The sequence below is a fragment of the Danio rerio genome, chromosome 4 (genome assembly GCF_052040795.2).
Source record: "Danio rerio strain M-AB ecotype USA chromosome 4, GRCz13ab, whole genome shotgun sequence".
In the NCBI taxonomy this organism is placed as follows: domain Eukaryota; kingdom Metazoa; phylum Chordata; class Actinopteri; order Cypriniformes; family Danionidae; genus Danio; species Danio rerio.
Window position 1 is genome coordinate 69,896,831 of NC_141024.2, and position 27,558 is coordinate 69,924,388.

Below are 27,558 nucleotides of genomic sequence, written 5' to 3' on the forward strand. Positions count from 1 at the left end.
AAAGAGTCATCATATAAATAAATCAATCAAATGTATATTTTTAAATGTATAAAGGGAGATGAGGATCCGGCGGATGGTTGAACCTAGGATCCAGGAGGGACAATGCGGTTTTCATCTAGGCCGTGGCACACTGGACCGGCTCTATACCCTCACTAGGGTGCTCGAGGGTTCATGGTAATATGTCCAACCAGTCCACATGTGTTTTGTGGACTTGGAGAAGACATTTGACTGTGTCCCTCGTAGCATTTTGTGGAGGGTGTTGTGGGAGAATTGGGTCAGAGGTGCTTTTGTTAAGGGCTGTCTTGTCCCTGTATGAAGTAGGAGTCTGGTTTGCGTTGCCGGCTATAAGTCAGACTGATTCCCAGTGCATGTTGGACTTGGGCAGGGCTGCCCTTTATCGCCAATTCGGTTCATAATTTTTATGGACAGAATTTCAAAGCGCAGCCTTGGGCTGGAGGGGGTCAGGTTCGGGGACCACAGGATTTTATCTCTGTGATTTGCAGACTATGTCGTTCTGTTGGCTTCATCGAACATGGACCTTCAGCATGCACTGGGGCGGTTTGCTGCCAAGTTTGAAGCGGCTGGGATGAGAATCAGCACCTCCAAGTCCGAGGCCATGGCGCTCCACAGGAAAAAGGCGGTTTGCCATTTCCAGGTTGGAGGAAAGTCCTTGCCCCAGGTGGAGGAGTTCAGGTATCTTAGGGTTTTGTTCACGAGTGAGGGAAGGATGGAGTGGAGATTGACAGGCGGATTGGTGCAGCGCCAGCAGTAATGCGTCAATGTACCGGTCTGTTGTGGTGAAGGAGCTGAGCCGAAAGGCTTTGGGTCATGACCGAAAGGACAAGATCTCAGATACAAGCAGCTGAAATGAGTTTCCTTTACAGGGTGGGTGTAAAAACAGGGTGAGGAGCTCGGTCACTCAGGAGGAGCTCAAAGTAGAGCCCCTGCTGTTCTTCCACATCGAGAGAACTCAGCTGAGGTGGCTTGGGCATCTGTTTCGGATGCCTCCAGGACGCCTACTTGGGGAGGTGTTCCAGGCATGACCCACTGGGAGGAGGCCTTGGGGAAGACCCCGGACACGCTGTAGGGACTATGTATCTCGGCTGGCCTGGAAACGCCAGGAAGTGTCTGGGGAGAGGGAAGTCTGGGGTTCTCTCCTAAGTCTGCAGCCACCATGACACTGCCCTGGATAAGCGTATGAAAATGACATGACAAATTCAATTTTTAAACCTTTTTTTTTATGCTCTTAATGTTCTCAACTTTTTTAAAATGTTCTCAAACCGTAAACATGGAAATTTGAGAACTTTCTCTAGAATGGTTAAATTGAAATCTCAGGTGTCTTGACCTGTGGATTCTGGCCATTCATAACGCAGCATTGCATATCTTGCGACGTGACTTGTGGATGATGCACACATCGCGATATCGATGCTCTATATATATATATATATATATATATATATATATATATATATATATATATATATATATATATATATATATATATATATATATATATATATATATATATATATATATATATTGTGCAGCCCCAGTTCATTGCATTTCATCTTCTGAGGCGCAACTCCTTTATTAGAAAAGAGCAAAGGCCAACAGTGGCTTTTTTTTTTTCTACTGCAGAAATCTCCATTTTTCTGTCTGGTGTTTGCTGCTAGTTTATCAGAGTAATGATTTTGTTCTCGTTGACTCGTTAGATTGAAACACTTGATTCACTATAGTTTTAAGTGATATTACACCATTGCTCATCTCATTTACATATTTGGATGAAACCACAGCAAAGTAATGTTTGTTTTTTTCCTACCATTGTGGTAATTATTTCACCATTTTATTCCCTCCATGGGCCATCCAACTAGACTTGACCTTTCGATCTCCAGCCCAGAGCTGCACTGAAAGCTCTTCTGAAACCCGGAGGAAAACCTACTGGAGAAGAATGGATGTGGAGGGTTTAATATCGCTGGTGTCTGACAGGAGAGAACTTTTTGACCAAAACCACATCGACTACAAACACATCGACAAACGAGAAGCCCTGTGGCAGGAGATTGCTGAGAAAATAGGATTTCACGGTAAGTTTAACATTAAGCATGATCCATGTTTTCTGGAGTAGTTCCGAAGGGTATTTTTCGTAATGCGCTCTTGTATTTTGTGCAGTGGATGATGTTAAAACCAAGTGGAAAAATCTACGAGACACCTACATAAGGAAAAAAAGAGAAGATCAGTGTACTGGTGAACAGACTCCCAAAAAGAAGAAAACATGGAAGTTTATGAAGATGATGGAGTTCCTCGCCACCTCGTCAGAACAACGAAGGTACAAACTAAAGCTGCACGATACTGGGGAAATATGCAGTACGGCTGTTAAGTGTTTCTTATGATACATCTTAAATCTTTTTATCAGTAATTAAAATGTTAATGTAATGATCATACTAAAACAAGTAATAGATATTTTAATAAGCTAATTCAATTATAAAAAACAATTAGACTTAAACACCCTGAATGACTGAAAACTTAGGAAATTCTGATACTTATTGACTTATTTTCCTCTTGTCTTCTGGCATTATATTTAATTTTAGCATTTAGGTTCACCAAATAAATAATATACTGCACATCTCTACAATACAGATTGCATATGCTATTGTTGCGGTAATGATAATGTTTTGATAGATTGTTCTGTCCTAGTACAAACAATACTATTAATTAGTGGTGGAATGGTTTTCAGTTCCCATTACGGTTCGAGATGCATGTGTATTATTCATATCAAAAAGGCATATATATATATACACAGTGTGCTGATTCGCCTTTTATTTAATCACCCTAATTACACAAAGATAAAATTAAGATCCTCCCTTCTATATTTCTTAACTAGAGTGTAGTGAAAGGAACGTCTTTAGAAATGTATTTTGCAAAAGAACAAATTAGATTCATACTTTACCACACAGGGTAACTTGATGGGTTCTGGAAAATGAATTCAATGTCCACTCCAGTGAAGATAAGTAATAAAATATACTTTTATTAATAAAATAAAATCCAGTGGAAAAAGTAGAATAAACAAAAGACAAATAACAGAAACAAAATCCTTACTTTACCCTCCCTTGAGAATAAAAGGCCTATGACTCTCAGTATACAGAAGTCAGAAAGCGCAAAGCTGAAGAGTACATGTCAGCTTTTATACCCAGTGTCTCAGTGTTCATAAATCAACCCTAAACACAGGTGCACAAACTACTTGAATCATACATTCATGGAGCATGCTAAATCACTTGAACAGTAAGAAGACAGATATATATATATATATATATATATATATATATATATATATATATATATATATATATATATATATATATATATATATAGATAGTCATCAAGAGTACATTATATCATATAAATTAACATTTAGGCATTTTAATATCAGCCTTGAGTTATAATGTGCAATAAAGTTATGCACTTAGATTCAGGTGTGCGAACTCGGTAGAGAGTTCAGCAAAAGTACAAGTTGGGAGTTCATTCAGAGTTCGACTACGAGCAAGAGGGTCAACAGAAGTAGCAAGGGGTTCACAGAGAGTTCGTCCAGCTGATTTGTTGGCTCGGCGCGCCCTCTGCCAGAGACGCCTTTCCTTTCTCTTACGTTTCACTTCATCATTAAGAGTTGTGCTTTTACGCATAGGACTATCAGAATACAAAAAAAAAAAAAAAAAAAAAAAACTGATGTGTGTCTCACATGATTGTCATCTGACCCATCAATCATTACAACAGTTGGCATTAAGAAGGAACATAGAAATGTTATCGGACTAACATCCAGCAGCTGAATGTGTCTGGAAAATATTCGTTGGCATTTATTCTCATAAACTGCGCGGACGTGAATCCACCTGAGTGTTTCGATTGGCTAAAGCAGTTACGCGTTTGGCTACTGGTTGGCTACTGACGTTCCACGTCAGCGTTCTAGACGTGAACACACTCTTTCCAGCAATCTTTCCATGCAACTTCTCTTTCCAGAAAGTAGCAGGAATTGATTTACTGGTATTTTCAAAAAGGGCCTGTTCATACATGCAGACCTTTCCGGAAAATTGCTGGTAATTTTCCGGAAAGGTCTGTATGTATGAAAGGGGCTAAAGAGAACGATTTATTTTTTTATTTATTTATTTTTTTAAATGCTATAAATTGTAGAATATGTATAATGGGGTGTTCACACCGAATGCACATTTACATGCTAAAATTAGGCACTGAGTTTACGCTCTTCCTTCAGACGTGAAATACACAATGCAAAATGGAGTGATGGATTTTGTTGAGAGGGTAGCTGTGCTTTGTGGTATGGAGGGCTGAAAAAGGGCTTTGATTCGTTCTGCACCATTTCTGGGTCCATTAGATCCTTCAGAGGGGTACTTCAACTTTATATGGCCTAAAAATATTAACAAAAATGTCAAGATGCCCATACGTTTTAACAATGTGTAATAATGTGATAAGAAATATGCATAAATTTAAGCTGGAAACTCATTTACTAAAATTCCAGTATGCACATCAGTAAAATTATTTGATTTTTAGTTTTTCGCAGACGATGATCAGATGAAAAGGTGTGTGTGATGGGACGCATTAATGGACAACGCAGCATTTCCAGCACATTGTAAAATATCTGAAATGTTGTTTTGCTGATTGTAAAAGGCCTTAGCCGGCAGTCCGTCATCACACTGCTTCAGTATTATTATTCCCTCAAGAACTGTCTTATGCTGTGTCCACACCAGACACGGAATGTGCGGATAAATAGACACGTGAACATTTGAGTTTACACGCTTCATTAGCACGTCAAGTTAACAAAACCATAGTTGCGGATTCTCATGAGCATGGCTTCTGTCTACCTGGTGACTCTAGCTTCACTGCTAAATGGCTAACATGGATTTTGAGAAAATAAATAACTGTTTGTGTGCTTAATGAAGGCTGAAAAACAGCATCAATACGTTTGGAGCAGTGTCTGAGTCTGCTACATCCTTTCAGAGGTGCACCCAGCTCTGAGCTCAACTCCTCCAGGATTTCCCCCTGGGACATCAACAACCGGCGCTACGTCATAAGTAGGCCCACACGGAATCTGCGCGCGCAGAATTCCGCAGATTTTTAGCCCATCATTAATTCTGTTTATTTACTTGAGTAAATGTGTAAATCTGAATTAATTCAGTTTTTATTTAGTTAATTATTACTTTTTTTATTTCATAAATAAAGGTTTTAGTTATGATACTCCGCTGGATACTCCCAAAATAATTCCGCAGATTTTTACCAAAATTGTCCGCGGAAATGGCAATGATTGTTCAATGATTGAATCAAATGGCATGATTCCGTCTGGCCCTGGTCATAAGCACGTCCCTACAAGAGAAGACTCCTGATTGGTTAATGCAGCGCGCATGTCTGCTTAAATTCAGATTTGTCAACTCGCTGCGGCGTGAATGACGTGTTTTGCACACTTTTCATGTGAATCGTGCATGTCTGTTTGCGTCTTTGCGTTGATTTAACATGTAAATCACTCGTGCTTGACGCTGCTTCCGCGTCTGTTGTGAACGCAGCATAAAGGATTTGTCTGCGCTCCCAAAAAGCGTCTTATGCCTCCAAAAGCCATCGATTGCATTCCGTCTTCATCTTCTGAGGCGCAATTCATTTATTAGAGAAGAAAACACCACGTTGGCTTCTACCACAAACTACTTTTCTCTGTCTGATATTTGCTCCAGTTTCAGGAAGTTGCCTTTTTTTTTTTTTTTTTTTTTTTTTTTTTTTCCCTTTTTGTATCTTTTAGATAGAAACATAGCTACTAAAACAAACAAATCAGTCACAAGCACTCCATATTTGAAAGAAGTCCTGGTCATTTATAATGCAAGGTGTTAATTTGTGTGTATTTACAGGGTTCACAGCAGTGTTAAGGAGAGCGCCGACGAAGTGGGAGACGGCAGCGAGAGTGAAAAAAGCCTCAGTATTTCCGTAGAATCTGCTGTCAGTTCCGAGCCTGTTCAGGCCAACTCCAAAAAACGCAAGCGCTCTGTGACGCCAGACTTTGTGGAAAAATACCTGGCAGCGAAGGAGGTTCGGGACCGCGAGCGAGAGGAACGCAGGAAGCAGCGCATGGAGGACGACATTAGTTTATTCCTCATGAGTTTGGCACCAGTGATCAGAAGATTGCCCCCGTCAAAGCAGTCATCCGTGAAGATGCGCTTTCATCAGGTTTTACATGAGGTCGAGTACGGACTTTCAGACGCTAGCCAGCCTCCATCGGCACAACACTGTCCTGAGTCCAACCACAGAGCGCCGACTCCAGATACTCCACCAGTATGAGCACACAGTCAGCTTTACATGCCACATATTCACATTCCAGTGTTCCTCTAGGCCAGGGGTCACCAATCTCAGTCCTGGAGGGCCGGTGTCCCTGCAGGGTTTTGCTCCAACTTGCCTCAACATACCTGCCTGGGTGTTTCAAGTGTACCTAGTAAGAGCTTAATTAGCTTGTTCAGGTGTGCTTGATTAGGGTTGGAGCGAAAATCTGCAGGACACCGGCCCTCCAGGAACAAGTTTGATGACCACTGCTCTAGGCCAAGGGTGGGCAAACTCTGTCCTGGAGGGCCAGTGTCCTGCAGACTTTAGCTCCAACACTAATCAAACACACCTGAACATGCTAATCAGTGTCTTCAAGATCAATAGAAATCTATAAGCAGGTGTGTCTGAGTAGAGCTGGAGCTAAACTGTGCAGGACACCGGCCCTCCAGGACCGAGTTTGCCCACCCCTGCTCTAGGCACACCAGCAGTACATATTTTGAAAATCTTCCTTATCTGACCCACTGACTTCAGGTTTTGGAGTTTTTCTAATGTTCTGATGAGTTGATTCAGGGGTGTTTGATTAGGGAGAGGTTAAAAATGTGGACTCTTGGTGTGCCTTCAGGAACAGGGTTGGGAAATACTGGTTTATTCAATACAGTGAGAGAATGTACAGACTAGTGTTTGGACAAGATTCTTTGTTTTCTTATTATTTGTATGTTTTAATATATAACTTTCCTATTTTGTTATTATTGGTTTACTCTTTAGGATTCTATATTTATCCTGTGAACAATTTTATAATTTTTTTTTTTTTTTATACTTTAGATCAGGGGTCACCAACCCTGTTCCTGGAGAGCTACCTTCCTGCACATTTCAGTTGCAACCCTGACCAAACACACCTGTTTGTAATTATCAAGTGCTGCTTTGGGTACAATTAATTGGTTCAGGTGTGTTTGATCAGTGTTGGGACTGAATTCTGCAGGAAGGTAGCTCTCCAGGAACAGGGTTAGTGACCCCTGCTTTAGATTTTAAGAACATATACTTGGACAAATAAATACACAGTGTTGTCAAACTGTCTTTAAGTAGATAAATGGTGTTGATGATGGTTCTGTTTCTTTGTGATTGGGACTCGATTGCATTCAAATTGTGTCATTGCCGTTCTTAATTCTTGTGACCCACTGCTCTAGACATTTCAAATTCAGGTGTCAGTAAACTTGGGTCATCATACACTACCTGACAGAAGTCTTGTCACCTAATGGAGTTTTAGGAACAACAAATAGTATCTCGACTTCTAGTTGATCATTTTGTATTAGAAGTGGCTCATATGAAAGGCAAAGGCCTCTAGATTACAAGTATTTGACCAAAATAAAATATGATCATGCCCTGAATTTTAATCATTTAATTAGGACAATAAGGTCTTGTCACTTAACAGAAACGATGTCCAGTATAGAATATAAAGTCATAGTGCAGTGGAGAAAGAATGAATAGTGTGTCAGACTCTATCATGCGCTTGGAGGACTGCATGCATACATCTCTCCAATGCCTCCAATAACGTATTAATAAAGTCATCTGGAATGGCAAAGAAAGCGTTCTTGCAGGACTTCTAGAGTTCATCAAGATTCTTTGGATTTATCTTCAATGCCTCCTCCTTTATCTTTGTCACATAACCAGCGATCGCTCTCAGAGATCGCTGGTTCTCACACGAACTCTATGGACTACACTTCCGCCTTCTCCTGGACTACATATTCATACATGCTCTTCGCCTACACCCATGCTCACTCATCTAGCTTGATTACACTCTCACCAGCTGCACCTTGTTAGAGACTGATACACGCCCTACTTAAGCCACACATCCACTCTTCCAGTTTGTCGAGTCTTGTTAGCTGTACCAGTAGCATTACGAAGCGTTTTCCCTGTCTTGTTTAGATCTTAGCCTTGTTTATCCGTGTTCTCCTGATTAGCCGCCTGCCTTTCGACCTGTTGCCTGTTTCTATGCCTACGATTCTGGATTTGCCTACACATATCCGTTTGTACCTGATTGATCTTTGCTTGCCTGACGCTGAATAAACCCTCATATTGGATCTTACCTCCAGTTGTCTCTGTCACTCCCCCCGGTCGTTACAATCTTACCCCAGACATGCTCAATGTTCATTTCTGGTGACTGGGCTGGCCAATCCTGGAGCATCTTGACCTCCTTTGCTTTCAGGAGCTTTGATATGGAGGCTAAAGTATGAGGAGCAGTGCTATCCTGCTGAAGAATTTGCCCTCTGCTGTGGTTTGTAATTCAGTGGGCAGCACAAATGTCTTGATACCTCAGGCTGTTGATGTTGATCATCCACTCTGCAGATCTCTCCATACTGAATGTAACCCTAACCATGATTTTTCCTTCACCAAACTTGACTGATTTCTAGGTAAATCTAAGGTCCATGCAGGTTCCAGTAGGTCTTCTGCAGTATTTGTGATGATCGGGATGCAGTTCAACAGATTATTCATCAAAAAAATTATTCATCTGCCACTTTTCCAAATGATCAACAAAAAAACAAGGTGTTATCTGCTGCTTTTAAAATGGGAATCAACGACAAGACTTCTGTCAGGCAGTGTACAATGGGACACACTGAGTGAGACATGAGAACATCCTCATCGTACACCATCAAAACTAGAGCTTGTAAGCAACGGCAGAAGTAATACTTGTCATATATTAATTTAATGACTTTTTAAAAAGTACATTAAAGCTGAATGATTTGACCGCTTCATGCAACAGCAACATTTCAACCATTAAGCACGTATAAATGTTTGTAACATCTAACTTATCGACGTGCCCTGATTGATGCATTGTGAGACTTTTCAGGGCTTGAACGTTTGAGTGTAATATAAAAAAAAAAACGTATGATCGAGACGGCACTTAAAATGGCTTATATCCTTATTAGTGATTACTGAACAAGGAAGCTGATTAAGGTATATCCAATGCTTTAAGATCACTTCATAGCTACAGGTAGGTTGTGTTTGATTAGGGTTTGATTGTAAATCCGTGGTCACGCTGCACTTTTTGGCGCATTGACTTCCATTCATGTGCATGATGCGTTCCAAAGTTCAATTTTGGACGCTTTGAAACTCTGCCTCAATGGAACTGAATCAGTGAGACCCAAAACATGATCTCTCTGTACTTCAGTTTGATTCGTGGGGAATCTGTGTAACAACAACCTGTTTATTCCAACTCTATTTTCAGTGATTGTTCCCCCTTGCCACCTTCTTGTTTGTGTTCACAACGTCGTTTTTCCTTCTGAGCCCCGGTACGCTTGCTGTTGTGTGTACAGCTGTTGCTAAATGATGGACACAAAAGCGAAGCGCCAAAATAGAAAGACATGGGCTGAAATTGCGGTCGTTTGGCTTTTACTGAGTCTTTTGGTTTTAGACATGCAGAAATCGACTCGAATCCATCTGCTGCAAAAATACTATAAACGTTCAGAACATAACACGATGTCTGCAGAAGCTGTTTTTGGAGGAGTCAAGCAGACATTATCTCTGTTTGCCCTGGCTCAGTCCCGCTTGTCTCCAAGGTATAGTAAGTGATACACAGACACACACGCGCAAACAAACGTTATGAAAATGATAGTTGTACAGTTGGCGGTTCGCTTCCGTTATTTGGTACGATTGCATTCATATCAGAAGTGAACCGTACCCTAGATCACCTCTTTCAGGCGGACTCTGGTACGGTTCTCACAAGTTTGGAAGATACGTTCCCGTCAAACAAACCCGGGTGCGTACTGAAATGCTAGTGTGAAAGCAACTTAGAGCTGAGATGTAATGCTGCGTTCACACCAGACGTGGCATGTGCGTCAAGCGCGAGTGATTTACATGTTACGTCAATGCAAACGCGCGAATAGACATCCTGCGGCGTGAATGACGCAAATTGCGCGAGGCGAATTGAGCGTTTCGCGCGTTTGACGGGGTTAACGAGCGTTTCGCGCGAATCTCTCGAATTCGAAAATCTGAACTTCAGCGTACATTCGCGCCGCGTTAACCAATCAGAAGCTTGCTCTTGTGGGGGCGTGATTGTGACGTAGAACCTGTTGTCGGTGTTCTGAAGGAAATCCTTCAGCCTTCACCGACAACAGTTTATCAAACTGGGCTTGGCTCAGTCAGAAGCACCGCTGAAAGCCTCCGTCATCCAGGTTACGTTTCTGGAGGAGTTTGAGCTCACAGAGCTGGATGCACCTCTGAAAGGATGTAGTGGACTCAGACACGACCCTAAACGTATCGACTCTGTTTTTCAGTCTTTATAAAGCGCATAAACACTGTTATTTTCTTCATCAAATCCATATTAGCCATTTAGCTATGAAGCTAGAGTCTTCGGGCAGACAGAAGCCCTGCCCATCACGCGAATCCGCATCTGTTCTGAAGTGAATTTGACACGCGAATGAAGCGGGGTTCGACGCATGAATAAAGCAAGTAAACTCAAATGTTCACGCGGCTATTTACGCACGAATAGCGCGATTTATCCACGCGTTCCGCGTCTGGTGTGAACACAGCATTACAGAAGACTTTTAATTCTTTGTTTCAACTTCTAAGTGGCTTACAGCTTATGTTTGTTATGAATAAACTATAAAACATGACTCATTCTTGATAAAAGGCAAAAGAGCTGTGTGCATGTGCACATTTAAATAATGTCAGGCTATAAACGGGTTCGGGCTTCGAAAGAGCTGTCAATCAAAATGTACTAGTCGGGCTCGGGCTAAATTGTTTCGGGCTTAACTTTTTTGCCCAATCACAACTCTATCTCATTCTCAACCTCTGGCCCCACAAGACTTTTTGAAGAATTAGGGCTTTGTGAGAGAGTTCTTAAAATCTTCACCACACATGTTTTTAAGTTGCCAGCCACTGCCAGAATTTTTGATAATTTTCATCTAAATATAACAGAACTCTGCTTTTAAACAACAAAAAAAAACATTTTTTTTCTTAATATGTTCATGTTTTATCAGCACCTAATTTTAACAACACGCATGTATGCCTTCCTCCAGATCGACAGTGTGGCATGCTTTGATAAAGAAATTGTATACCCAGGGCCGGAGCAAGCTGGGGGGGGGGGTCTATTCTGCCGCCCTAGACGCGGCTATAACTGAGGCGAGGGTAGTTTAGGGGATACCGCCCTCTCTATTCTGCCGCCCTAGACGTGGATATAACTGAGGCACGGGTGGTGAGGGTAGTTTAGGGGACGCCGCCCTCTCTATTCTGTCGCCCTAGACGTGGATATAACTAAGGCGCGGGTGGCGAGGGTAGTTTCGGGGACGCCGTTCTCTTTATTCTGCCACCCTAGACGCGGATGAGGGCGCGGGTGGTGAGGGTAGTTTCGGGGACGCCGCCCTCTCTATTCTGCCGCCCTAGGCGGCCGCCTAGGTCGCCTCTATGGAAGCGCCGGCCCTGTGTATACCTCTTTCTTTTTACATGATGTCTGATGCCTTTATTTTTTACATACGATACGTTCTGCATTTGTTTTTCAAACCCAGGAGACCCAGAAGTCTTAGAACTCTTTCAGGTAGATGCTAGAGCTTCCCTTACTGTGTTACACCTAAAACACAGATCACCTTAAAAACTTGTCAGGGGGAAGAAAGTCGCTTAGTGCACTTCTAAAATAATAATTGCTGTTGCTAGAGTAAATGTGTATTCACACCAGATGTGGATGAATCAAGCATGAGGGATTTACACCTTAAGTCAATGCAAAGATGCGCTTAGACATCTTGCGGCACTATCGGCTTGAATGAGGCAGTGCTCCAAATTTACGGACACAAGTCGCACGCTTTAATTGGAAATGACAAACTTTAAGGCAGAAAAGATGCAATATGTGAACAGACCCTAAGGCTGCCGTCATTTACAATCTCCAGCAGTTGTTGTGGTCCTAACCTTCAACCACCACCCGTTCCACAATAAACTGGCCCCTTATGGCTCCCCCTGCAGGTGGTGGGCTTGCGGGAGGATGGTCCCGCTCCTACGGGCTAAGTACGGCCAAGAATCAGCATCTTCAAGTCCTAACCTTCGACCATGACCCGTTCCACAATAAACTGGCCCCTTATGGCTCACCCTGCAGGTGGTGGGCTTGCGGGAGGATGGTCCTGCTCCTACGGGCTAAGTACGGCCGAGAATCAGCACCTTCAAGTCCGAGTCCTTAGTGCTCCACCGGAGAAAGGTGGTTTGCCATCTCCAGGTTGGAGGAAAGCCCTTACCCCAGGTAGAGGAGTTTAAGTATCTCGGGGTTTTGTTCATGAGTGAGGGAAGGATAGAACATGAGATTGACAGGCGGATTGGTGCAGCGGCAGCAGTAATGCGTCGATGTACCAGTCTGTTGTGTTAAAGAAGGAGCAGGGCCGAAAGGCAAAGCTTTCGATTTACCGGTCAATCTATGTTCCTACTCTCACCTATGGTCATGACTGAAAGGACAAGATCTCGGAAACAAGCGGCCGAAATGAGTTTCCTTCGAAGGCGTGGCAGGGCGCACCCTTATAGACAGGGTGAGGAGCTCTGACACTTGGGAGAAGCTCGGAGTAGATCCCCTGCTCCTCCACATCGAGAGAACTCAGCTGAAGTGGCTTGGGCATCTGTTTTGGATGCCTCCTGGACGCCTACCTAGAGAGGTGTTCCAGGCATGTCCTACTGGGAGGAGGCCTCGGGGAAACCCAGGACACGCCTCTCAGCTGGCCTGGAACCGCCTTGGGATTGCCCTGGAGGAAGTGTCTGGGGAGAGGGAAGTCTGGGGTTCTCTCCTAAGACTGCTGCCCCCGCGACCCGGCCCCGGAAAAGCGGCGGAAAATGAATAAATGTAAATGTTCATGTGAATGTTCTTGTTTTGTTGTGAAGCTCTTTCCACACTGATCACATGGAAACCGCTTCTCTCTGCTGTGAGTCCTCATGTGGGCTTGAAGGTTTAGTTTCAGAGGAAAACTTTTCCCACATATTTAGCAGGTGAAAGATTTATCTCCAGAATGAGTTCTCATGTGGATTTTTAGGGTTCCTTTCTGTGTAAAACTCTTTGCGCACTTAAGGCAAACGTAAGGTTTCTCTCCGGTGTGAATTCTTATGTGGACTTTCAGGCGTTCTGACTGAGTAAAACCCTTTCCACATTGTTGACAGATGAAGGGCTTTTCTCCAGTGTGGACGCTCATGTGGACTTTAAGGCTTTCTATGTGACTGAATCTCCTTGCACACTGTTGGCATTTGTACGGTTTCTCTCCGGTGTGGATTCTCATGTGGACTTCAAGACTTCCTTTTTGAGTGAAACTCTTCCCACATTGGTTGCAGGCGAATGGCTTCACTCCCGTGTGAATTCTCATGTGCACTTCAAGTTTTTGTTTTCGACCAAAACTCTTGTCACACTGTTGACAGACGAACGGTTTCTCTCCAGTGTGAGCTCTCATGTGGACTTTAAGGTCTTTTTGTTGACAGAAACTCTCCCCACACTGATGGCAAGTGAAATAACGGTTACTTTTGGTTTTCTGAACTCTTTGGTATGATGAAGTCTTTCTAGTCCGCATTGATTTTCTATCAGTCATTAGATCTTGGTGTTTCCCACACTGATCTTTCTCTTCCAATTGATTGGGTTCGTGAGTCTCTTCTTTAAGCACCAACAGGTCTAAAGTGAAAAAATAACACGAAAGTTATCCTCAGTTCAAAGTCACAAAAACCATAAAAAACATGAAAGTATTTAGACATCAAAACCATCCATGGTACATCTTACAATTAGTCTAGATCAGGGGTGTCCAAACTCGGTCCTGGAGGGCCGTATCCTGCAGAGTTTAGCTCCAACTTCCTTCAACACGCCTGCCAGTTTCTAATATATCTAGTAAGAACTTGATTAGCTACTTCAGGTGTGTTTGATTAAGGTTGAAGATAAACTCTTCAGGACACCGGCCCTCCAGGACCGAGTTTAAACACCCAACATGATTCCTGGAGGGCTCCAGCTCTGCACTGTTTTGCTCCAACCCTAATCATACACTGCTGATCCAAATAATCGAGGTGTTCAAGACTACTGTAGACTATTAAGCAGGTGTCAGTTGGAAGTGGTTGGAGCTTAACTATGTAGAGCTGCGGCCCTCCAGCAATTGACTTTGAGACCACTGGTCTAGACCATTTGATGTATACAGACTACTTCAAGGAACTAAACAAAGACATTGTCCAACACATGATCAGAGCTGTGGTGGGAAAATCATTCCATAAATTGACATTTAGAAAATTGATCAAAATACTTAATTTTCTCTTTAATTGATTGTTTGAGGCTCGGCTCAGTTGGCGTTTCTGTGTTGAGTTTGCATGTTTTCCCTGCGTTCGCGTGAGTTTCCTCCAGGTGCTCCGGTTTCCCCCACAGTCCAAAGACATGCGGTACAGGTGAATTGGGTAGGCTAAATTGTTTATAGCGTATGTGTGTGTGAATGAATGTATGGATGTTTCCCAGTAATGGGTTGCAGCTGGAAGGGCATACGCTGCGTAAAACATATGCTGGATAAGTTGGCGATTCATTCCGCTGTGGCGACCCCAGATTAATAAAGGGACTAAAGCCTGATTTATACTTCTGCGTCAGGTGACCGGTGTAACCCACGGCGCATGCAATGCGTGTGGCTGTGCATTTATACTTCTGCGTGCTGTCTCTGTTGGTCTGCATTAACACTTCCGAAACACTAGTTGGCAGTGAGGTGTAAATGTTCCTTTGTGTCAAGTTTCTTCGCTGTTGTTTTGCTTTTCCTGAACACTTCCGGGATGTACAAGTGGCTCAAACTCGCTTATTTTGAGGCAGGAACCGGCGGACGTGCAACAACTTTAACTATGAGGTAAACACAAAACAAAACTTTCCATCCGGAGCTCCTTCACGGTACTCCACACTTGTAAACAATCGCTCGCGCCATTCGCGCGGCTCTCGGTCCCGCCCAGACTCGTCAGCGATACCAAGCCGACCAATCACAGAGCTTACGCTACGCGTCGTTGCGACGTGTAGTTACATTTTTTGAGAGGTGCACGTCAGCGATGGCCACGGCGAAGGGCTATGCGTCAGCGCCGTAGCATACGCCGGCGTTTGACGCAGAAGTATAAATCAGCCTTAAGCCGAAAAGAGAATGAATGCTAGTTTTTAACAGCAGATGGTAACTTCAGACGGCGCTGTAGGCTAGTTTTTAACAGCAGACAGTGCTGTAGGATAGTTTTTAAGCATACACTCTCATGAAAAAATAGCACTTGTCCATTTAGCAGTCATGTAATTTGGCTTTTATGTGAATGAATTTATTTATTTAACAGGGACAATGCAAAGAGATTACATTAACCTCAGAGAGGAAAGATGCATTGTGCCAGGTTGTAGCAGGATTGCTAATTTCCACCTGCAGTCCCTGGACAGGTTCAAATTAAAACAATAAAATCCAATTAAAAAGTCACTTTTAAAACATTCAGACAACTCAAAAACATCTCACTCAGGGTGTACAAATTGAATTTGACAAAAACCACCTCCTAGTCAGGCGTGTAAACATCTTGTAATTTGTACATGTGATTATTTCTGTCGGGAGAGAATTCCAAAGATTTGAGGCTTTATGAATAAAAGAGGATTGACCAAAAGAGGTCTTGCGTCTAGGGATAATACATTCCCCTCTTACTATAGAACGCATCACTCACGATGTTTTCTCTGATTTGGTGTTTAAAAATTTTTTTAACGATGGAGCAGAAAGATTGTGAATCATTTTAAAAACAAAACAAAAACTGGAATATTTAATCAAATTATCAAAACTTAAGAGACTATGTTTTTTAAGGTATTGCAGTGATGGTACAACCAAGGTTTTTTTATCATGAATTTTAAGTGCTCTCTTGTATAATGATTCCAACGGTGTTAAAGATGGTTTACATGCCTGAGACCAGCTCGTTATTCAGTACAACAAATGTGGAACAATCATAGTATTTAAATACATACCAGAGGCCTCATACGTCAGAGAATCTCTGATATGTTTAACATTTCTTAGATTAAAATCTCAGTGTGGTAGCAAGTTTTTTAATGAGTTTTAAAATTAAGGTTTGAGTCCAACATGATGCCTAAATATTTGAATTCAGTGACATTTTTAATACTTTGCCCATTATTAAAAATTTCTAAAACATATAAGGTAAGGCCATGTCCACACTAGTGCGTTTTCATTTGAAAACGCATATTTTTGTCTCCGTTTTGCCCTTCCGACCACACTGAGACGCGTTTTTAGGAAACAAAACGTATCTTTTTGAAAACGCTCTCTAAAGTGGATAAATTTGAAAACGCAGTTTTGGTGTCGTAGTGTAGACTGTGAAAACGGAGTCTTTCGAAAACGATGACGTGTTTTTTTGTCATGTGACACTCAGTCATGTTACTAATTCGTTTACTTTAATTTCGTTGTGATTATGAGTTTAGAGATGTTGTCCTTACTGTGAGGGTAAGCAGCGTCATCAGCAGGATACTGTTTTTTAAAGCGGTCCAGTATATCGGCGTATTTGTTTTGGCACGTCTCCCGGTCTACATTTTCACACTCTTTTGCAACTTTGTATTCATGTGTTACTCGATGCAGCAACTCCACTTCATTGTCAGTCCATTTAAAAAACTCTGTGCTTTTCCTTGACATTTTGCCGCAACGTTTCAAAGAGCCAGAAAGAAAATAAACGTCAGGCCGAAAAGACGCGTGCCGAAGAGTCTTACGTTTCACGCATGCGCACTACAGGGTGAAAGCATTTGTAGCCGTTTCAGTGTGGATGACAAAGTTTTGGAAAACGAATAAAAACGACTGTGTGGACGTGAAGCGTTTTTAGAGGAAAACTCCGTTTTCAAATTTATCCGGGTTAGTGTAGACATGGCCTAAGATTTGAATTTTGCAGCCATTTAAAAACATTTTGCATTTCATTTGTTAATTTAGTAGCAACTTCTGTTGGATTTTTTCCATAAGTGTAAAGCACAGCATCATCAGCGAACATTAATAAATCAGCATCAGTGCATATAGCTGGTAGATCATTTATATAAATGCTAAAAAGTAAAGATCCTAAAATAGATCCCTGAGGTACTCCTAATTTAATTGGTTTAAAGGTAGATTTAAAATTGTTAACCTGAACACATTGACTTCGATCACTTAAGTACGATTTTATTAAATTTAGTGTTTGCTTTGAGAGATCGTAATTGTTTATTTTGTTAATTAAAATATCATGGTTAACAGTATCAAATGCCTTACGTAAATCAATAAAAACTGCCCCCCCCCCCTTATCTAAATTTGTCTTTATCGTTTCTAAAAAGTAACAGCAAGCTGTCTCAGTTGAATGTTTTTTTCTAAAACCAAACTGCACAGGATGTAAGAGAGAATTTCTATCTAAATGAGCCATAAGTTGCTCTGCTACAACTGGTAGGATGCTTATAGGCTGATAACTGCTTGGTCACCTGATTTATATATTGGTGTTATTCTTGCAGATTTTAAAGCAACGGGAAAAGTACTGTCATTTATGGATTTATTTATCATGTTTGTGAGAGGAGACCCTAAAATATCTTTATAACTTTTTAAAAAGGCAGTATCAAAGCCATAAACATCTTTTACTTTACTGTTGTTTAATGTGGAAGTAATTTTTTCTAACATTTATTTCATCTGTGGGACTCAGAGAAAAAGACTATTGGCTGCCTTGTAGGCTAGAACATGGATGAACAACTGGAAAATGATCAGCAAGTTTCGAACAGTTTAGGAAATATCCATTAAAATTAGTTGCAATTTCTACAGAATCCTAAATAATTTGTCCATTTATTTTATGCTGTGTATCCTCTACTTTCGACTTTTCTTTTCCAATTAATTTGTTAACAGTTTTCCATAGCATTTTACTATTTCCTTTTTAAAAAGAAGTTTGCTTTAGCCTTTCTAATTTCAGATATTACTTTGTTTTTTAAACTTGTGTAAATTAATCGATCAGTATTTGATCCTGATTTTAAAAACATTTTCAAAGAGGCATCACACTTTTTCATCATATCCCATAGAGCAGTGGTTCCCAACCAAGTGTGCCGCAAGCCTGCGTTTGAGTGAAGGTCTCGGCCGTTAAATCGCCTCCTGGGGGCTGGCTGCAGTACAAGTCATAAAGCCCGCCTCCTCCGTGTTAATGAAGGAGACTTGAGCCCAAATAAAAAAATTAATTACACTTGCAATAAAATGTCCCGAAAGATGGTTCTGGTCGATTAAGGCACTGGTTATTGTGCTGAAATAGGTGCAGATCTTCATTTTTTGTAAACAGTTAGCAGTAATTTAATGCTGGGCGTGTCATCGTGATTGACAGCTGTGATTGACAGTTTCTCAAAGCAGCGCGTCTGAGCTTCGGCAGAAGACTGAAGTGTTATTATTCAATTTCTGTGTTATTTTACTATGACAAAATGAGTTCAGCAGAGTACAGTTTCTGACATACATGATCCTGGTGGAACACTGTTTATTCGCTAAGGTCAGGGCTTTTCTCGGGCTTTATTAGTTTGCTGATACACGTACGCCTAGCCACCCAGATAGCAAAATACACTCGGGCCAGTTCCAGCTAGATTCCAGCCGAAGACTTACCCCTCAGAGCTCAGACTGACTACCTCTGCTGGACCTACTCCGGATGCCTGGACTCACTGCCCGATTCCAGCCCGAGTCAATCAAGGCTGGAATCGAGCCGGAATTAGCCCGCGACGCCGCGAGTACGTTATGCGCTGCGGCCCAGAGCTGGCGCGATTGAATATATAAAACCCTCATATTTGTTAACGTTATTACATCCATTTGTGTTGATATGACAGCAAACGCATGCTGAGAAGTTCGGGGGGCGTGGTTGATTTTACATAAAGCGTTTGGTTGGAAGCTCGACTCCGCTCATTTTCGCGGCTCCTCCTCTGGCTCCATCAGACAGTCCTTCTGCACATGTCAAGGCTCCAATTTCAGCAGTCTTTTGCGACAGTTTTTGCCCGTCAAGCAGGCATTTTGCCCTCAAAGCGTTCAATGGGAAAAGGGGCTGTCGCGTCGTCCATATTTTTTACAGTCATTGTTCCCAACCTGGGGTCCGCGCCCCCCTAAGGGGGGCGCCAGAGTTCACAAGGGGGGCGCGGGAGAGGATAAGTGTTGAGGTAGAAAAAGGCATAAAATTGCTCCACTATTATACAGGGCTGTACAATTAATCGAAAATCCGATTTCGATTTCAAACAATTATAAAAAAGCATTAATCAAGATAAACGATTATTGCATCATATACCGCCACCTTTCAAGTTGTACACGTGTTTCTCTTAAAAGCGCAAAAGAGCGCGTGCCTATGTGTGTGTGCAGCACGCACACTCAGTCAGAAGCATGCGGCCAGTCAGCATTCAGTCTCATTCGCACACTGAGACGAGCAGAGGAGCGCAGACATCTAAAGTCATTAACGTGAGCGCTTTAATGGCTTTAAATAGGTGTCAAAACGCGGTGTTTAGTCATTATTTATATTAACCATCATTTGTGTAATAAACAAAGGAGTTGAGAATCAAAAGACACGTGAAAGAGAAACCAAAGAGACAGCGAGAAATATTCTTACTGCCGCCTGTTTTTAAGATTATTAATCAAACAACAAGAAAATCCCTCACTAGTCTTGACTGAAGGACTGCTGTAGCTAAAGTGTTTTTCTTACAGTGAAGATGCTTAAAGCACAGTTTGTTTCATATTTTTATTTTATTGTATTTATTTCTCTTTCCTTTGCAGGGTGGAAAATAACTGTATGTATACAGTTGAAGTCAGAATTATTTGCCCTCCTGAATATTAGCAACCCTTTTCCTCCCAATTTCTGTTTCATGGAAAGTTGTTTTTTTTTTTTACTTATTTCTGAACATGATCGTTTTAATATCTCATTTCTAATAACTGATTTCTTTTATCTTTGCTATGATGACAGTACATAATATTTTACTAGATATTTTTTTAAATACAAGCATTCAGATTAAAGTGCAATTCAAAGGCTTAATTAGGGTAATAAGGCAAGTCATTGTATAACAGTAGTTTCTTCTGCAGACAATCAAAAATATATATTGCTTAAGGGGGCTAATAATATTGACCTTAAATTAAATATTTAAACCTGCTTTTATTTTAGCTAAAACAAAATAAATAAGCCTAGAAGAAAAAATATTAGAGGAAATACTGTTAAAATTCCTTGTTCTGTTAAACATAATTTGGGAAATCTTTATATAAAAAAAATTCTCAGGAGAGCTAATCATTTTGACTTTAACTGATAATCATTTTGAATAATCGTGATTACAACTATGACCAAAATAATCGTGATTATGAGTACCAAATATATATATATATATATATATATATATATATATATATATATATATATATATATATATATATATCAAAACTCCAACATAATAGTAAAAATAATTAAATCAAATAACTTTAAATAATTATTTAAATTTTGCTCACTCATGCAATGTGCTTGTCAATGTGTCGTAAAGGCAAAATCAAAACAAAATTGGGAGAGAAACGTAAATGCAGTGATTCTTCAGAGGCGAAGAAAAAAATTAAACAGTATGACAAAGCCCACCTAAATTTTGGTTTAATTGAAGGCCAAGACAAGTTAAAACTGATTTATTTATATTTTCTATACATATTATATATTAATATTACACAAACACACACATACAGTATATAAATAAATAAATATATATAAATATATATAAATATATATATATATATATATATATATATATATATATATATATATATATACACACACACACACACACACACACACACACACACATATACACACACACATATATATATATATATACATATATATATATATATATATATATATATATATAGTACATATGTGTGTGCGTGCGTGCGTGTGTATTTAAATGGTGGGGGGGCTCCAATGTTTGTATATGTTCCTGGGGGGGGGCCCTAAGAAAAAGGTTGGGAACCACTGCCATAGAGTACTTGTAAACCACAGTAAGTTTTGTTTTGTTTTTTGTTTTCTACCTGTGTTTTTTTGTATATTTCATTAATATGTTATTTAGGGTAGACAGTAAATCCTGAAAACCTTCTTCACAGGATTTATTTTCAATAATAGATTCACAATTTGTTTGCTTTATTTCATTTTCAACATTCAGTAGATCTTGTTTTGGAATAAATGCTATACACTCTTTACTTTTAATTGGATTTTGTAACCTATATCAGGTTTTTGTTAATTTTCTCGCTACAAGGGTTAGATTATGATCTGACAGTCCTGTAATTAGATTATATATTTTATTTATTCTTTCTGGTTTATTTGTAAAAATTAAATCTAACAGAGTTTGTGATGAGAATAATGTCAACACAGCTCACTAGGGTTGTAACAATATACCGGTATGACGGTTTACCACGATTTGAACGTGCACGATTATCATACCACGAACAATTGCATATCAACGGTTTTAACCCTTAAAGACCGAGACAGCCGCCCGCGGCTAAAAATAAGTATTGCTCTTAAATGTTTAATAACTTTTGATCCGCTGATCCGATTCATACAATTCAAAGATTGGCATAAAGAAGAGAATCTCAGCTTTCCAGTGCTGTATCACATAACATTCGCGGACTTTCAGAGGCTCCGGAATCAGTGCGGTTACGTCATCAACATTTGACAACGCTGATTTGACAAAGAAACGCTCGTCACTGTGTCTCCGGACAAATCAGACATGATACATTGATGCATTGTCCCTCCTCCATGCCCAGATTGGTTCAAACTCGCTATATCACAACCAATAAGCATAGGTTTCACTTTTGTTTGTGGACCAAGCTTTTTGAACAACACAGAATGAGAGATAGGCATACATTTATGCGCGGCTAAATAAAACGCAAAAAAAAAAAAGTTTTTCATGAAATAATTCTCATACTAAGTACTTTTGCATGCACAGCAGCACAGAAACATGACAAAACAGTGACACAGCAAAGACGAACTGCTGCTCTTGCTGTTTTCAAAAGACGCAAATGAAGATGCAGCTGTTTGTCTGCATTGCAGACAACCATATCCAAATCCTTATTGATAGACAACCATATCCATGCTAAAAATATATTATTTGGAAAAAGTCAAATTTGCTTCACTGTTCTATTATTTTGTAACATTTGTAACATACCGTATACCGTGAAACCGTCAAACCGTGGTATTGTTTTAGACGATTATCATACCGTGAAAAATTCATACCGTTACAACCCTACAGCTCACTATGAACACTGTTGACTTTTCTAACTTTATTAATGATTATTTTAGGTTCAAGAGGTATTGGTAAAGATTTGGACACCAGCAGAATTTGGCTGTTCGTAAAGCATACAGCACCACCTGCTGGTAAAAACTAAGCTCAGAATTCATTCATTCAAGAAAGAACAGCAATGCAGTTTGAAAACCTCAGAAAGGATGATTTCTTGAGGGATTTTTCAGAACGCTCTAGTCATTTTATTTTTCATATCTGACCTCTAAAGTACGGAACCCCGGAAGAGACGTAGTGGAGGAGAAAAAATTGGCCGGGTGAAAAAAAAAAAAAAATTTGTGAAAGAAAAAAATGGGAGGGAGAAAAATATATATTTCTAAGTTTTTGCATTTTCTCACAAAGTTTTGCGTTCCCTCGCAAAAATGTTTTGCGTTCTCTCGCAAAACTGTCTCCACAAACACTTCCTGTTCACTTCACTCACGTAAACCCTCCCATTTTTGCTGAAATTCTCCCGTATTTTACCATTCTACTTCACTTTCTTTACATTACTGTGCGTCGATCGTCGACTTTCATATGCAACCTCTGAACCAGTGAATGCATGTATAAGCGCTGACTGACAGACGCGCTCCGTACAATAAACTGATCCCAGATCAGCGTCTGTACACGCCATTTACAGAGGAGCGGGTGTATGTTTAAACAGACAAATACACTAATAATATGAAACATCTCCGTCCTGCATGTTTTATTTTAAACAGCTTATTTTCTCTTAAATGAGCACAAACAGTATCTAAAGTAATGGACTGCTTTCATTATAGATCTGTGCATTCTTACAGAGACACCTCTGTTGTCAAACTAAACAAAACATGAGATTCATTTGCTGCTCACTTGTTTGATAACAGAAGTGTCCCTTTAAATGGCGCGTACAGCCGCTGATCTGGGATCAGTTTATTGTACGAAGCGCGTCTGTCAGTCAGCGCCTATACATGCATTCACTTGTTCAGAGGTTGCAAAATGAAAGTCGACGATCGACGCACAGTAATGTAAAGAAAGTGACGTAGAATGGTAAAATACGGGAGAATTTCAGCAAAAATGGGAGGGTTTATGTAAGTGAAGTGAACAGGAAGTGTTTGTGGAGAAACAGTTTTGCGAGAGAACGCAAAACATCTTTGCGAGGGAACGCAAAACATCTTTGTGAGGGAACGCAAAACATCTTTGCGAGGGAACGCAAAACATCTTTGCGAGATAACGCAAAACTTTGCGAGGGAACGCAAAACATCTTTGCGAGGGAGCGCAAAACATCTTTGCGAGGGAACGCAAAACTTTGCGAGGGAACACAAAACATCTTTGCGAGGGAACGCAAGACATCTTTGCGAGATAACACAAAACTTTGCGAGGGAACGCAAAACATCTTTGCGAGGGAACGCAAAACTTTGCAAGGGAACGCAAAACATCTTTGCAAGATCTTTGCAAGATAACGCAAAACTTTGCGAGGGAACGCAAAACATCTTGGCGAGATAACGCAAAACTTTGCGAGGGAACGCAAAACATCTTCGCGAGATAACGCAAAACTTTGCGAGAAAACGCAAAAACTTAGAAATATATATTTTCCTCCCACCCATTTTTTTCTTTCGCCCATTTTTTTTTTTACCCAGCCAATTTTTTTCTCCTCCACTACGTCCCTTCCGGGGTTCTGTTCTAAAGCATTTCTGGTGGTGCCATTTTTTTAAAAATCAGATCTATTAAAACAAAATAGACACATCTTTTCTCCAGCATAAAAATAGATATTACCGCATTTCTAAAACCTGACAGTGGAATTACTGGAGCCTTTAAATACTAGTTTGAGATGTAACATTTGTTACACAGAACAGTAGTAAGGGGGAATTGGCTAGAGGGCCATTAGCTATGTTTACATCCAAAAATGGGAATTAAATATATGCGCAAAACTGGAATATCACATAAAATATTGAATAAAGCTGTTTCCATCTAATGAGTGAAAGAAAACAAAATCATCACTTCTTGATTGACTGGTGCTAAATATCAACAGCAAAACAGAATTGGCTGTGGTAGGAGAAGCTGCGTCAATCTTTTCATTCCTTTATTTTTATTTGCACATTTGGAAACTCTACATTGTATTAAAAAAATCAAAAAAGCGAGTTAAACCAACCTGTTTGTTCCTGCAGATCTTCATGTTTGACAGTGAATGTTTCTTCAATCTTCACATCTTCACTCTCCTCTTTAATAAACACCATCTTTATAACAGTGTGGAGATCAGTCGCTTCAGCAGGAGTTTTTCTGTCTGTTTAAGAGAATAATCAACAATAAAGAAGACGAATGCAAACTAAATCTGTTTCTTAGGAAAACCACATAAAAACATACGATACATTATTAGTCAAAACTATAGTTTTTGAGCCATTTTATTCTATACTATAGTATTAACTATTGTGAACTGATAAACTGTAATAAATACTGTAGTATATTTAATTTTTTACTATGATAAACTTTGTAATGCACTCTACGAACAACCACCTTTAAAATAAATTGACAGTAATTTGCTGTAAATTGAAACATTTTTCTGTTTCTCGGTCACGCCCACACAGACCTGCACCGTCACAATCTCATTTGAATACCGAATCGATTCAGAATCGAGAACTCTGCTTTTGAAACTGTTCATATGACAAAACAGTTTATTAGTCCTACACCAGTGCAAGTGTGTGAACAGACACACAAATATTAATGACCTCCAAAATTCATCTGAATGTTTGTATCTTTCAATTGAACTGTAAATTTGGATACTTGCGTTGTATTAAAAAAATCAAATGACTTCGAGCTGATCGTTGAGAATGAAAATCAACCTGTTTGTTCCTCTGGATCTTCATGTTTGACTGTGAATGTTTCTTCAGTCTTCACATCTTCACTCTCCTCTTTAATAAACGCCATCTTTATAACAGTGTGGAGATCAGTCGCTTCCGCAGGAGTTTTTCTCTGCGTTTAAGAGGAGAATAATCAACAGAAAGAAAACGAAATACAAACTAAAATGAAAACCACTTGAAAAAAAAAATACTACACGTTATATTAATAGTCAATACTAGAGTTTTTGAAGCATAGTAGATGTTTTATTCTATTCCAGTGGTTCTCAAACTGTGGTACATGTACCACAAGTGGTATGCAGGCTTCCTAATAGTGGTAGGCGGAGGAATCGCTTAATAATTCAAGCTAAAAAATGAACACACTTTTAACCCCTTTTTAACCCCTGACGCGTACAATAACAACGATGTGATCAGTAAATTGATTTAAATAGGCAAAACTTTTTATTTTAATTTAATTTTTCTAATGTTTGTTATGTATTCTATCATTTGAGGTTATTTTCCTCCCCATACTTTAACAGTTGTTGTATCTCGTGTTTTTTATAGAAACTAGATCTGCTTACTGCATGTTAGAGTAGGCTATCCCTGCTGAAAAATCCAGCTTAAACCAGCCTAGGCTACTCTAACATGCAGTAAGCAGATCTAGTTTCTAATTTAAATATGTAAATCCAATTCATATATTTAAAATACAAGTTATTGTTTAGATTCAAAGATATACAAATAAGTCATACATACATGCAACATATATTGCAAAATGTATCAAACAGAGTTATATATGAATATTATGACATTCGGTATAGCCAATATTTATGAAGTCCAAGAAACATTTGCAGGTTTTGATGAATAGGCTACTTTATGATACTTTATATTTAAGTACAGTCATTTTTTTTTACTTTTTAAGAACAGTGCCATTTTTATTTACCTTTTAAAATCACATTTTAATTTAAACGTTGATATTTTATTTACCTGTGTGTTATTGTTTAAACTATTTATTATGTATAAAGTGGCTGGCAATAATAAATATACATAATAAGAGGAATTAATCTGCCACGTTTGTGAACTGTGCAGAGCTGTAGCCGCTTATTTAGGCATACTATGTATTTCAACACCGTACTATGTATACTAGGCACATGGTGGTACTTGGAAAGACAATTTTTTTTGAGGTTGTACATGGTGAAAAAAGTTTGAGAACCACTGTTCTATACTTATTTATTTATCAGTTCACAATAGTTATAACTGTACAGTATTAACTATAGTGAACTGATAAATAAATACTGTATTTTAACTGCAAAAAAATGTAATGCACTCTACCACTTTAATAAACACATACCTTGAATGAACTATTTGAAATAATTATATATATATATATATATATATATATATATATATATATATATATATATATATATATATATATATATAAATCATTATTATTATTATTATTATATTAATATACCTCCTCAATATATTTTTGTTTCCTTTGCAAAACTTGTTGAAGGTGATATTCTCAATATTACTTTTTTCACATCTACTTTTTCACTTGATCAAAATTACAATTTTATCTGAATTAATTAGTTTGGGTGATTCATACATGGTTATTCAAACACTACAGTAACCTAAACAAAATACCCAATTGTACGACCTTCTATAAAGCTATATTTGCCCTTGTTCTGGAGAAAAACTGAAATAGAATTTATATTATATCATTATATTATATACATTATATATACATAAATAAAAAATATAAATAAAATTTTTTTAAAAAGTTTATTTTATATTTGTGCGTCGCGTCATTATAGCTGATATAATGAGACGCGCATTTTCTGTTGCTTTCTGCTGTTTTCGATGTACAGTATTACAATGTTACATTGTGGTAAGTATTTATGCTACTACTGTCATCACCTGTAAAATAATAATAACTTTAATCCAACGGTTTGTATTGATTTATACATATGCAGAGCGTCAAAACAAACCTTTCTTCAGCTGAGCTGCCGACTGAAGGAGAAGCAGGTTTATGACGTCACCGCACAACCCCAAAATAAAAGTCTTATAAACAGCTTACAACATAAATGTTGCTTTCGTTTTGTAAAAACTTCTGGCATGCATGCATATCAATGTCAAACTGCATATTGAATATGTACTTGTAATAAATTTGTGGTTGTAGAGGGAGCTCATATGTAAATGTCCAAAAATTCTATTTCAGTTTTTCTCCAGAAC

General features: G+C 39.4%; 3 protein-coding genes and 1 long non-coding RNA gene across 27 annotated transcripts in view; 2 read left to right on the plus strand and 2 right to left on the minus strand.

The window, feature by feature from the left end:
• LOC148682386 (uncharacterized) overlaps positions 1-27,344 on the minus strand; it is a 104,326-nt gene extending 76,982 nt beyond the window's left edge. Inside the window, exons 1-4 of the mRNA XM_088650223.1 lie at positions 27,315-27,344; positions 25,330-25,459; positions 24,642-24,773; positions 13,197-13,915 (exon numbers count right to left, since the gene is read on the minus strand). The gene's annotated coding sequence lies outside the window, so the exon portion shown is untranslated. The remainder of the gene's footprint in view (positions 1-13,196; positions 13,916-24,641; positions 24,774-25,329; positions 25,460-27,314) is intronic.
• zgc:152938 overlaps positions 1-27,558 on the plus strand; it is a 422,541-nt gene that overhangs the window by 8,552 nt on the left and 386,431 nt on the right. For 2 of the 21 annotated variants that reach the window (XR_015482193.2, XR_015482197.1), the window contains exons 3-7: positions 1,872-2,081; positions 2,167-2,323; positions 5,892-6,403; positions 6,608-7,126; positions 7,299-7,399. Coding sequence is in view for 5 of the 21 variants with exons in the window: in XM_087247572.2 (XP_087103698.1) it covers positions 1,872-2,081; positions 2,167-2,323; positions 5,892-6,318 (794 nt within the window). In the remaining 16 variants the exon portion in view is untranslated. 21 annotated transcript variants of the gene reach the window in all.
• Positions 3,719-27,344, minus strand: LOC100000752 (uncharacterized). 4 transcript variants are annotated; one of them, XR_015484219.2, is made up of 5 exons: positions 27,315-27,344; positions 25,330-25,459; positions 24,642-24,773; positions 12,323-13,915; positions 3,719-12,187 (listed from the first exon to the last, which is right to left on the minus strand). XR_015484219.2 is itself a non-coding variant. In XM_087250498.2 (4 exons), the coding sequence occupies exons 2-4, from the start codon at positions 25,412-25,414 to the stop codon at positions 13,242-13,244; spliced, it is 891 nt and encodes a 296-aa protein (XP_087106624.1). In that variant the 5' UTR covers positions 25,415-25,459; positions 27,315-27,344; the 3' UTR covers positions 3,719-13,241. The 4 variants fall into 4 exon arrangements, 2 of the variants coding, with proteins under 2 accessions (XP_087106624.1, XP_088506837.1); XM_087250498.2 differs by having other exon boundaries at positions 3,719-13,915; XR_015942661.1 differs by lacking the exons at positions 24,642-24,773; positions 27,315-27,344 and having other exon boundaries at positions 25,330-25,463.
• On the plus strand, positions 21,144-25,297 carry LOC147845272 (uncharacterized). Its single transcript, XR_015484524.2, has 3 exons — positions 21,144-22,614; positions 22,697-22,747; positions 24,179-25,297. It is a non-coding gene; the product is annotated as an uncharacterized LOC147845272 (long non-coding RNA).